This window comes from Meleagris gallopavo, chromosome Z (genome assembly GCF_905368555.1).
Source record: "Meleagris gallopavo chromosome Z, MGAL_WU_HG_1.1, whole genome shotgun sequence".
Classification (NCBI taxonomy): Eukaryota; Metazoa; Chordata; class Aves; order Galliformes; family Phasianidae; genus Meleagris; species Meleagris gallopavo.
The window spans coordinates 11,728,239-11,741,084 of record NC_139435.1 but is presented as its reverse complement, the minus strand read 5'-3'; the positions used below and the strand labels follow the sequence as shown (position 1 = coordinate 11,741,084).

The following is a 12,846-nucleotide window of genomic DNA, read 5'->3' as shown; positions in this document are numbered from 1 at the left end:
AACTTCATTTTTTTAAAATATTGCTGTTAAGGAGTGTCGATGTCTCTCTGTGAAATTAACATTTTTTATTATTCTTCATTTTATTGTTCTTCTAACATTTTGTTGTTCTTCTCTTCATTGAAAATATTTTGCTAACAAAGTTAGTAGTCTATGGGAAATTGAGTTATGTAAACCACAGTTTACATAACTACATTACATAGTTTTTAATAGTTTAATTACTTAATTTAATTAATTTAATTAATTAATTTAATTAATTTAACATAGTTTAATTACTTTTTTACATCTCCACTGACTCCATAGTTGCAGTTGTCAGGTGAGCGTTCACCACTGTTCTGGCTGAGATCAGGTGCCCCACCTGTACAAACCACAATGCAGACTTTTTAATACAGTACTGCTCCCAGAAGAGAGAAAGTGGGCTACCTGCTGTCCTCCCTGCACGCCCTCCTACATGGACTGCAGGGCAAACTGCTGTGCCACATTCAGTAAGATCTGCCCTGAGCCTTTTCTGGGCTGAACAATCCGAACACTCACAACTTTTCCTCATAGGAGAAACGCAATAGTCCCCTAATAATCTTAGATTGCCTAGATTTTCTGAGAAGTTTTTGAATCCGTTGATGATTTCAGTGGTTCTATACTACAACAGGAAGTGGTATATATGCTGGTATATATGCCTTCATAGTCTTTGAGAATAAATGTAAGCCTCAAAATAATGTGATAATCTTCTAAATTTGCATTATAGCTTTGTATCTGCTACAGTTACATGTTTAGTCAAGTACATACAACTTCAGTGTAGTGGAAAAATTCAGAGAATTTCCATTCAGCTTAGACGTGCCCTTTGGAATATCAGAAACGTATGTATTGTACTGACAAATGTACTGTCAACGTGTCAATTGTCAACTTCAAAACTTTGAAGTTTGAATAACCTGCTGATTTTGCATACCATTGCATGCACCACATTACTAAGCAGGAAAATACTGATCTCAGTCTTATATCACAACATGAGCTGCCAGCTACAGATAGACCCTTTAGTGTCTCTAATAGAGAGCTCAATAAGAATCAAAAAGCACTATGAATGTGTGAATTCTGTATTATTCATCTTCCTGCACTGAGGTCAGTTTAAGTTTAATGTGTTTCTTGTGTCTCAGATGTATCTGCTCGTATTATTCCACTGCAACGCCATCTGGTTACAAGAGCTGTCAGAGACCAGAACCTTTCATCTGTGTGGACAGTAGAATATGCTCTTGACTTGTTCTTTGTTGGGGGACTCCTTCCAGAGGCTGTGTGGTTAACGCACAGACTTGGTGACTGGAAACTCTCAGTCTCAATTGGTGTGGCCTACACTCTGTATCGTCAGAGCTCTGATGAATTCACAAGGTAAAATTGAGCTTGGAATTGGTATAATATATTTTGTAATTGAGCTTTAAGTGTTAACTTATTTTAACAACATGTCCTTTTTCTCAAAAATTTTAATCTCAGATTCCTTGTATGTGAAGGACCTAACATGTTACAATTAGCTACTTTGTATTAGATTTTCTTTCAGAAGATAATTTGTAGTTTTTGTTTGTAAAGAACTGTTGCTTGCTATGCTTTCAGACTGAAAATCACGGAGCATCATCTGCCATTAAGCTTATCACCAATGCAGACTTTTCAGGAAAAACTACAGTCTTTGCTAGGGCAACCAGCTACTTCTGAAACAACAACTGAAGAACATATTAAATACAAGCAGTTTACAGGTACATAAAAATTATGAGAATTTGTGATTGTTATTCATGTGACTTCACTGCATATTCTATGCTGTTCACATTCACACTGCATATTACATGCAGTCTTGAAAAGAAATAACAACTTTACCTTCTCTGTGTAAATTGATAATATACTATATTCAAATGCTGTAATTTTATATGGGTTTGGGTTTTGACTTATCATTTAAAAAATTAAACCCATTATCAATTTTGACTGTGGTTCAAGGAAGAAGACTATAAAGACTATACAGTTTCATTCATAACTTACATGCAAAAGTTTTTCACACCCCGTCCTTCGTCATCCCTGTAAATCCATGTATTCCACTGTTCTTCACATTTGACCAGGACATCCCTGGTACCTGTATTAGCTGCCAACTCGTGCGGTCTTGATCACATGAAAGTGAGATACACTCATTCCAAGCTCTTAGAGCATTCTGCCTACTTGTCAGCCTGACTTGATACTCACATAGCCTCACTTGTTCCTATTCCTGGCACAGTGGACAGTGGTCCCACTGCTGCTGCCAGTTCTTAAACTCCTATATGCTGACGCACAGGGTAGTGTCTTTCTCTCAAGAAAACATGCACATGTTGACAGGTCTCAGAAGTGGTGAGGCTGGCACCACTTGAGTTAATGCCATGCCTTCAGTTTCTTTCAGAAGTATACTGTAATGAGTCCTGGACAATCCCAAAGAGTTCTTCTGTGCATCCTATAGTGTGGCTTTTCCCTCTTGAAAGTGATGACTGTCTGTTCAAAAGATACTTAAGAGAGCCACTCCCATTGGCTCATCTTGATGGATTTCATGCCTTGGCATGATGGTGTGTGTGTTTCTCTCACTGTAATTAAGTTTTTACTGCATAGTGGGCATGCATGTCACTTGGAATGCATGGAGACAAGACTTTTATAGTTGATTTTTTTTTTTTTTCCTGTGCAGTCCTATGAGTAGGCTGGACTGGGTATTATTCCATCTACTTTTGGTCTCTCTGCTCCGTTGCGTGCATGGCAAATGAGGTTTTTATCACATAACCTAATTTAACCCTTTACTGCTAAAATTCCTCTGTTTAGCTAGATAAGTTTTACAGGAAGTTTACTCTCATTTCTTTTGTGTGTGTTTTGAAAACCTTCTTTAAGTCCTTGTCCAGAGGTGGCTACTAATTACTCTTTACCTGAGTTGTATCCCAGACTCCGTTGAGACTCTTTTACATTTCATTTCAAATAATTTTTGCTTCATGGACAAAAATGCATGTTGTGTATAACAATCTCTAAGTATGATAGGTCATGGGAAGACTTGGCGACATATATTTCAAAACAAGCAGAAGGAAGAGAAATGGAAGTTGAACAGTATGATATTATGCAAATTTTAGGAGCCCATTACTGATGCACGTTGAAGTTCCTGCTACTTCTAAAAGATGAGAAGAAAATGGAATAATAGGTCAAATAGATCAAACAAATATATATAAAAAAAAATACAGACTGGATGGGGCTCTGGGCAGTCTGGTCTAGTATTAAATGGGGAAGTTGGTGGCCCTGCATGTGGCAGGGGTGTTGGAGAGTCATGATCCTTGAGGTCCCTTCCCAACCCTGGCCATTCTGTGATTTCGTTGTCCTCTATCATTATGCTCACTGATAAAAGAATTGCTATGATCATTAATAATAAGATGTGCAGTTTATGCCTTCTTTATGTGAAGAAACTTCTAGAATTTATCCTAGGCAAATGCATGACTGAAAAATTGTCTTCTCCATATTGAAAGGCAATAGTTTCTCCCTTAACCTAGTAAAAAGTAAAATTAACAATTGAATACTATTTCCAAATGAAAAAAATCTTATACAAGTAGGTAAGATATATGCACTGTAATAAATGAGCATGAGTTCTGAAAATAGAGCTATGTAATTTTAAAATAAATACCATGTGATGACTCAATTAATTTATTGATTTCTGTGATTAATATTTTATAGATCCAATTGAAGAAGAAGATGCAGATGTCCTTTATAGTTCAGTACAGGAGCTACTGAAAGCTGCTGTTATGGCAGATGCTGATATTCTCTCAGAGACATTTCAGCTTTTGATCGATTCTGTAAAGGATCTTAGTAGAAAATTTTGTGGTCTAATTCCAGATGGGCTTTATCTACCAGCACCACCATTATACTGTCCTCAGCCAGCTTCTCTTAGTGAAGTGAGTGTATGTGATAGAAATTTTTGTTCCATGTTTGAATGCATTTATGAAATAATCATCTATATTTTTGTTCATTTCAGCTTATTTTTCTCTGATGTTTTTCCCTGTCTGTCCATTTACTGAAGTAGCGTTAAGAAAGTTCATTTGTCTTTCTTGTGTTTTGTTGTTTTTGTTGTTGTTGTTGTTTTGTTTGTTCGTTTGTTTTGTTTTGTTTTGAGGGGGAAAGGAAGGGGGGGAAGGTTTCTCAATAAAGAATTTGTGCTTTTAAGAGGAATGCAAGGGGTTACTCTTAGGAGCAAAAATGATATTTAGGTCATGTTACTTACTATTCTTTCTGATAATACACTTTATAATTTTTGGCTTTGTCTTTGGCTTGGATTTTCTATTTTTCAGGAAGACTGCGATGACATTATTTTAAAAACTGAAAGAGAAAATCGTCAGAAAGTATCAGGAGTTCTTCAGCGAATTATCTTACTCTTCCGGGCCGCTCGTTGCTCCTTTCCTGCAGCACAGTGGTATATTTCACAGCTGAAGTGGGGAAGAAAAATTATGCAAAAAGTAAGCATTTAGTTTGTAGGATTTTTCTTCATAATTTGATTATCTGTAGCAGATAATACTGGCAAGGTTTGGATTGCATTACAGGAGCATTCGGTCTCACCAGGGCTTATTCAAATCATGTTTTTAGTGTCCTCATAATTTTGCAATTCCATATTCAGTTATATTAAAAAAAAAAGAGAAAAAAAATAAGGAATATAAATTTTTTTGATAATATACTTCATAGAATTGTCTCCTTTCTGTACTTTCTTGGTAAAGTAAAATTGTCCATATTTCCATTTGAAAGAAACAAGCTAATTTTAATTGGGAGCTACAGCTTCCTGAAAATGTGTTTCAGTTAGCTTAAGGTTGATTATGTAACAGAGAACGTGATACTTAATTCAGGTAAAGTGATCTTGCTTCACAAAGCACAGAGCTCAGAAAGTCTTGCTCTACGCAAGTGTATTTTCCATGCATAGAACGAAGCTTGGAATATATTGTTGAGTTTTTGATGTATCAACTGAGGCCTTTTTTTTTATTACTGTGAGTTACAGGTTGACTTGCTAGAGAAGGGTATGTGTGACTGTATCTTCCTTCAACTGCTCTGCACCTGCATTCAAGTGGAGAGCTACATTAGGAACAGACAAATAAATACTGTTTTCTTTTTATTCATTTAATGATTACACAGAGGCTTAGTGCTAGCAATGGGAAATGGTAAGAAGTAGCAGCTGAAACGGGAGGGGTACATATTTGCTGTTATGTTTCACTGTATCATGCAAAGAAAAGCATTTTGTTTGCCCTAACTCAAACTGAACATATAATGGTTTAAATGAATTTTCAGAATACTGATTTGGAGAAAAGGGAAAGCCTAAAGCAGTTTTACTGATCTTGACAGTATTTTACTAATAACTGAGAGGCTGTACATTTACAAGTGATGTATTAAAATTTTTAACTTATTTTAATTTCCATTTCAGTGTACAAAGAACATTTGTTGACATATGTCAATACATACACAAATTGGCAAATCATATCAAAATTATTGTTTACTTTCTCTGTCCATAGATTCGAATTAAAGGGTCTCTTCCTCCACTGAACCCATTCCCAGAGACTTTGCTTCATTACTGCAATTTCCATACTGCTTTTTGGTCTGAATCTACATCTTCTGGAGACTGTCAACTTGATGATATTTCCTGTAAAATTTTAGGTCTGTATGGAATAAAATATAGTAATTTATAGGTGAGAAAAGAACACAAAAGTTCCACAGGTGCACAGAAACTCAAATCAGAATTATACTGCATTGCATGCGGAAGAACATTCTCTTTATAGCTTTGAATTATACCAGTTATCAAAGCACTGAATCAAAAAGTTCCTGTGCTAGATTGTGTCATCCTCCATCCCTGGAGAATCTAGTGCCTGCTATAGAGGTTGGCAGTCCTGCGTACAGCAGGGGAGCTGAAACTAGATGATCTTTGAGGTCTCTTCCAAAATAAGCCACTCTATGATTTTACGATACAAATCTGATGAATGTAAAAACAAAACAAAGCAAGAGTTGAAAGAGTTAAAATAAATTCCTTTCTGCTAGCTGAAAATCTCGAGCTGTTTTATTTTATTTATTTCAGTAGAGTCTCACCACGTTGCATATTTTTCTTATAGGTTGGTTCAGAGAGCTGTGTGCACTGTGTTGGATGTTTCATGTTCGTGAAAGATTATCTGACAGTTGTAGGCGGTACCAAGCTGCAAGGGAAAATGCAAACAGTCAGAAGGTGATTACTTTACTAGTTTAGTAGAGATACACTTTAATTGCATACACCTGTAAGAATAATACTAGACATTTGATGTACATTTCTGTGAGGACTCTTATTTGCAAAGAAGGACAAAATTAATGCAGTGTTGCAGTGTGCAGTAAGTACTTGCTACAGAATAGTGCTGTGTGTGTGAACTAAAACTTCCTACTAGTTTTTTCCAATTTTTTTTTCTTCTGTTTTTGCTTGGTATTCAGCTCAGGTAACAAAAAACAAATATTGCCAGAAGCACAGTAGTCTGTACAATTGCTGTCTAGTTAAAATATTTTATATAATTATTTTTCTACCATAGTTATTTTGAGTGCTTCCTGTTCAATGTGTATTTAACTTACAGTTTTTCTGTGCATGAAGCAAGTTTTATGATAGAGGCCAAGTCTTGGTGTTCAAAAGAATAATGAAAAATATGAAAACTTAAAGATTTTTTTTCCACTTGTACGCTTATGTCTGAGATCAAGGAAAAAAAGAAAGAAACTACTGACATAAATATATTTGGCATAGAAACTTACATCCATAAAATTACAGTATATATTATATCTGTTTTGCTACTCAGCTGTCATCAGCAGTTTGCTTTCTTTTTAAAATAAGTCAAAAATTTGTCTACAGCAGAAAAATTAAACTTTGAATCTATAGGATGGCTCTCTTTTAATTAAAAAATACTCTTTCTTTTTTTATTGAAGTAATGATAAATATGATAGAAGCCACTGATGGTTTGAAAATAAACTGATTCATTGTAAAAGCTTGCTTAAATATCTTGCTCCTAACAATGAAGTTACTATCACCTTAAATTACATTAAAATGATTTCCTTATAGTAATTCCATGTGTTTAATCAACTACAGATGATTTAACCAAGTATTTAAGTGTCACTCTGAATGGATTGGAACATGCTCTTCAGCAGGTTATGAATCAATTTGGTTTTAAAGGTCTTCTGTTTTTAAATATAAATTACAGTACATTGCAACTTCGATCTGTTTCCTACTTTTTTTCTTTCTGATAGTTATGTTAGTTGAATATATTTTATCCAGGAAAGAATCACTGGTTTGCAATGAGTGAAAAACTTTGTTGAAATATATTGTTTAAATTTATATTGATATAACAAGTGTTTTTTAGGATCTGAAGAAGAATGAATATGGTGTCTCCACAGTTGAGCATTGTCTGAATGCAGCTGAATGGGCTTGCAGAATGCTTCCTTTCTGCAGGTTCATGAATGTTGAAGAATTAATTCAAGATGTAATTCTGAGCCTACTTGGAGAACTGCCGCCAATCAAAAAGGTAAAAGAAATGAAAGCTAGAACAAAAGCAGTAGATATTATCACAAATGTTTTTTTTTTCTTGTAAATGCTACTTTCTAGCATTTCTAGGCTAGTCTTTCTGATGGTGTAAGTTGTGTTGGAAATTCTCTGTGAGTAACTTTAAAAGAAATTTTGTTTTGTGTAGGTGGCAGAAATTTTTGTTAAAGCTTTTCCTAATCCTGAAGATGTACGAGTTCCACTAAGAGATAAATATCATGGTCTTCAGCAGCGACTCAGACACTGTACTGTTCAAGGTAACATGCATCCTTATTCAAGAAATATGAAATGAGCATTCTTTTCTATCTTGGTAGTTAACAAGTTATTAGAGGGTTGTGATTAACATTGCAGAGTCTATTTGGAAACCTGTAGCTAAAAGTGTTCCATTTTGATCAGTACGGGACATGGTCTTGTTTGACATCTTCATTGGTGATTGCATGGAGGGGTAGAAACCACCTCAGCAAGTCTGCTGATAATACAAAGCTTGGTGGAGTGGCTGACCCACCAGAAGTCTGTGCTGCCATTCAGTGAGACCTGTACAGGCTGGAGAATTTGGTGGGAAGGAATCTTAAGAGGTTCAACAAGGGCAAGTTTAAAGTCCTACATGTGGGGAGGAATAACTGCACACATCAGTACAGCTAAGAGCTGACCTGCTGGAAGGGATCTTTTCGGAATAGGACCAAAGTGTCCTGGTGGACAATGGGTTGTCTATGAGGCAACAGTGTGCCTTTATGGCCAAGAACCTCAATGTTATCTTGGGATGCGTTAAAAAAAGAACGATCAGCAGGTTGAGGGAGGTGATTCTCCCCGCCCTTTTCACTGCCCTGATGAAGCCACATCTGAAATACATTGTTCAGTTCTGGACTCCCCAGAAAGAATTCAAGAAAGAGGGGAAGCTACTGGATGGAGTCCAGCAGAGGGCTACAAAGATAATTAGAGGCCCAGAGCATCTCTATTATGAGGAGGGGGCTGAGCGATCTGTGACTGAGCCTGAAGAAGACTGAGAAGACGAACTTATCAGTGCTCATAAATATCTAAAAGTGTGGCTGTCTGGAGGAAAAGGTCAGGCTCCTTTGGGTAATGCCCAGCAACAAAACAAAGGGCAATGGGCATAAACTGGAACACAGGAAGTTTTGTCTGAGCAAGAGGAAAAACTTACTTTAAGGGTGACAAAATACTGGAATAAGCTGTGAAGAGAGGTGGTGGAATCTCCTTCTCTGAAAACCCACCTGGATCCTTTCCAGTGAAATCTACTCTGGTGAACTTGCTTTAGGTGCCAGTAGGACTAGATGATCTCCAAAGGTCCCATCCAACCACTGCAATTGTGTGATTCTTCCTTCATGCCTCATGTAAAACAGTTACAATTTTTGTTTAAACAATTTTAAGAGGATTTTTTGGCAAATTCTTTATTTATAGTATGTCTTTGCCAATAACAGCATATCATGACTTCCACGTCAATGGTTTTACCTACTTCATCGTATTTGCTGTCAGATTTTTAAATGGCTACAGTTAATGGTGAAATTTGTTTATGTCTCAGTCTGAAACAGTAAGTCAAAATTGAGAAATTTGAATTTAAAACCTCTTTTTTTTTTTCTTTGAGCAGATCCTGAAAGTGAAGAAATGATGTCTGTTGTCATACAGGCTATGGAAAAAGCAAGAATGAAGAACTTGAGACTTGTAATAAGGAATATAGGCCCTACAGAAATTAATGTTTGGGAGCCAGCAGAAGAAGGAGCAGATTTTCAGGAAGAGCACTATTATGACAGAGTCTCACTAGGCACTAGCATAAGCAGAAGCACACTTACTGATCTTGGCAATCCTCAATTGCATAGTGAGGCTGAAACACTAGACACACTTTCAGATGCTTTTCTTGTTGAAGAAACAAGAGTTCAAACACCTTTACCTCAAAGGTATGAAAAAGTGATAACAGAAAACACTTAATTAAGAAAAAATATAGTTGTCCTACTATTTGAGTAATCTTTTCATCAAATACAATAACTGTTACTTTGAGTAATTTATCACATGAAACATGAATTTCATCAGATCTCAGAACTGATGATGATATGTCAAGCAATACTGTTCTTGAAATGTAAATTATTATTAACTATGTCCAAACGTACATACGACGTTTTTGAGCTCCTGTCTTTGTGAGAACTATGGATTTTATGTTTGATTTTTAATTTGCCACCTTAACATTGCATTAATGTAAGTTTCTTTTTGTTAGTTTCCTATTTTTAACAAAAGAGGAAGATGAGGTAGTAATGCTCCATTTACTCATTTTCCATGTAAATCTTCCTACTGTTGATTTCAGTGTTAACTCTTTGTTTGTTGTCTAACAGGGAAAATGAATATCAGAGACAAGGGGAGATAGGTAGCAAAAATGCTACCTGCAAGACAAAAGCTCTTACTTGGAAAACAAAACATACAGAGAAAGGATATAGAAAGGACTCACAGAATCAGTGTCATTTGCCTATAGTTGGTGCATGGGAATTTGAACGTGATGATGAAGAGTATGTTAATTTCTTAGAGCTCTTTCTGAGCTATGTTCTTGAGAGAGATCTGTTGAAGTACAGTGACCTCAGAATTCCATTTCTTACTAGCTTTTCTGGACTTCTTCGAAAGCATGAATTAAACTCTCTCTTGTTTGATATTCATACAACACTAAAACGTCGACAAGCCAAAGCAAGATGCCGAAGTGTATTTAGAGCAGGGTCTTGCTATACTGTCACCCTGACATCCTGTAATCCTAAAACAGTTTCTGTCTGTAGTGTAAACCAAAATGTTCTGGAAAATCCAGACATTGTACAGTCCACTGTGCAAACAACAGAACCTTCTGCGCATAACTCAATCAAAGAACTTAAAGAAGGATTATTCGGTTTAAAACGCAAGTCAATTTACAGAGCTCGGAGTGACAATCAAGGGGTAACTGTTGCATCAGCAATCCAGACTGTTCCTAAAGATACCTCCTGTACACTACAAACCCTGGCAACTTCTAAGTATGTGTACAAGACTGCTAATTTTCCTGATGGTGTACCAGGAGAAGAACTAGCAATAGAACTGACGGATAAATTTAGCAATATTGCAAGATTACTTGAGTGGATGATCAGATGGTCTGATAAAAGACTGCTGTGTAGTTCCAAGAAACAAGATTCCATAGAAGAAAATCTTCCAATGATACATGTGAAGACATCAGCAGCTGCTGTCCTTACTTCCTTATGGCTGTTAGAACAATTGTGCAAAGATGGAGCACAAGCAAGGATTGTAGCATTTAAGGTAAGAAAGGGATGGAATAAAAATAAATTTATGCCAGCAAGCAGAATTGTACACATTTTTTACATTATAGTTTGATACTCAGTAAGAAAAGGAGTGTTGATCAATAGTCTTTAAGTGAGGAGTTGCTCGGAAAATAGATATTTTCCAGGAATACCAGAATTTTGGGAAAACTTCAGTTGAAGATGAAAATCCTCTTTTAGAAGTCATATTTAAAAATCATTTAAGTAGTTATCACAGTATTTGAGCAAATGCTTAGAAGTTAAGACATTGTGTCTATTTTTATGTGAAGAAAGCCAGAATTGGTGACAGATTATTGAAAAAACAAGATAAATAATTAAAGAACGGTTTGTCAAAGGAAACTTGAATGCAAGTTTATTTGTCCTGAGAGGAAAGCACAGTTGCATTTTGACTAAAGCTAGATGTTAATTTGTGAAAAGTGAACTTTGAATTTCCAGCTAACACTGCTAAAGTTGGGAATTTGTAAAAAAAAAAAAAAAAAAAAAAAAAAAAAAAAAAAGAGAGATTTGCCAGTTGGACCAGGTGCAGTATTGCTTTATCTCATATTGGGGGCAGTTAGAACATTTATCTTCTTTAATTAATGCTACATGAAATGCTTTTGATGAAGAAGGTTCTGGGGTTTTTTTAAGGTCTTTTCTCACAGATCAAGAGAGATTTTGACTTGTATTTGGTTTCCATATTCTGTTTTCTTGCAAGCACCATATGTACTCTACTTACAACTTACTGCCAGAATACTAAGTGAGCTAACTATGCAGGATTATGTAAGTTTTTTGCCTTTCATACAGTGATAATTTGAAGTAGGTCTATTTTACTGGTGCTGAGACCAAATATTATTGCATTTCTTTGGATGGAGAATATCAATTGTCACATCAATGACAAAGGAATCATGAAACATCTGTTATTTCACAATTCTTTTACATAATTCAGAGGACCATTTCTTTGTTAATCAAAAGGTGAAAACTTAGACTCCATAGTTAACTGTAAATCCAGAATTTCTCCATTGCAGAGGAAATTGTATGAAGATAAACATACTGTATGAAATAGTTTTTTTTAAAGTCTTTTTTTTTTCTAAAACAAATGATTTTTTTTTTTTTATTGTTAATAGAATCCAGGTAATCAGTGTCTAAAAGAATCTACATCTCTATCAGAAGCACAGCCTAGGACTGAGAGAGAATGCAGAGTAGTTGAAGGCACTTCAGCTGATGTCCATAATGTACAAGCCTATGACGACCTTTATGAAAACCATTCAGGGTAATTTTTTTTATCTAATAACTCCAGTTGTTTGTCATTCCCCAGCTACTGAACATAGCAAGATGAAAAATTCTTCTGTTTCTGCATGTTATATTATGTTAAAATTGAATGTAAATTCAATCTTATACTCAAATTAATGGCTACACATAGTCTATTACATCACTTGAATTTATTCCTGAAATAGGATAATATTATATTCATTCGATATGCATGTAAGTTACTGATTTCGGTGGAAATGTTAAAGTATTCTCTTTTATACTGTGATATTGTCTCAGTTTTGTAGAAGAGAACCCAGATTTTTCTGCCTTATAATATCACATGATTGTGTCAGTTCTTCTCAAATCAGTGACGAAGTCTGTTACAAGAAATATTCATGAGAACTTAATGTCTTTGATCATTCTATTCTGTGCTCCTTTTATTTCTCATAATACATAAATACATAAAACATAAGATTTATAAAAAATCTTATGTTTGCTGTTTAAACTTATCAGCACTAAAACTGTTGGAAGGTGAAGTCTTGAATACTGTCATATAAATTGTTGCAAGACTTCACTCTTTATAGAACTTCTGTAATTGAGAAAAAAAAATAATGAGACCAAGTATCTACTTTCCCTAGACATACCTCTAGGTAGCAAACACGATGGCTGTTTCTTGTGAATTGAAATGTATATCATTGTTTATACAGTTAACAATGTGGAAATACAGTCTAGATTTTTGATTTAATAAATATCATCGTTCTCTCAAATAACAAACTCTATACAGGAAGA

At 35.3% G+C, this 12,846-nt stretch overlaps 1 protein-coding gene across 4 annotated transcripts in view; it reads left to right on the top strand.

Annotated features, from left to right (window-relative positions):
• Positions 1-12,846, top strand: part of CPLANE1 (ciliogenesis and planar polarity effector complex subunit 1) — a 60,082-nt gene that overhangs the window by 16,721 nt on the left and 30,515 nt on the right. For 3 of the 4 annotated variants that reach the window (XM_085213096.1, XM_085213098.1, XM_085213095.1), the window contains exons 17-27: positions 1,146-1,374; positions 1,594-1,733; positions 3,697-3,920; positions 4,308-4,472; positions 5,511-5,652; positions 6,102-6,211; positions 7,359-7,520; positions 7,686-7,794; positions 9,141-9,447; positions 9,877-10,810; positions 11,934-12,079. In XM_085213096.1, coding sequence (XP_085069222.1) covers positions 1,146-1,374; positions 1,594-1,733; positions 3,697-3,920; positions 4,308-4,472; positions 5,511-5,652; positions 6,102-6,211; positions 7,359-7,520; positions 7,686-7,794; positions 9,141-9,447; positions 9,877-10,810; positions 11,934-12,079 — 2,668 coding nt within the window. The remainder of the gene's footprint in view (positions 1-1,145; positions 1,375-1,593; positions 1,734-3,696; positions 3,921-4,307; positions 4,473-5,510; positions 5,653-6,101; positions 6,212-7,358; positions 7,521-7,685; positions 7,795-9,140; positions 9,448-9,876; positions 10,811-11,933; positions 12,080-12,846) is intronic. The other variant, XM_085213097.1, reaches the window with a different exon arrangement.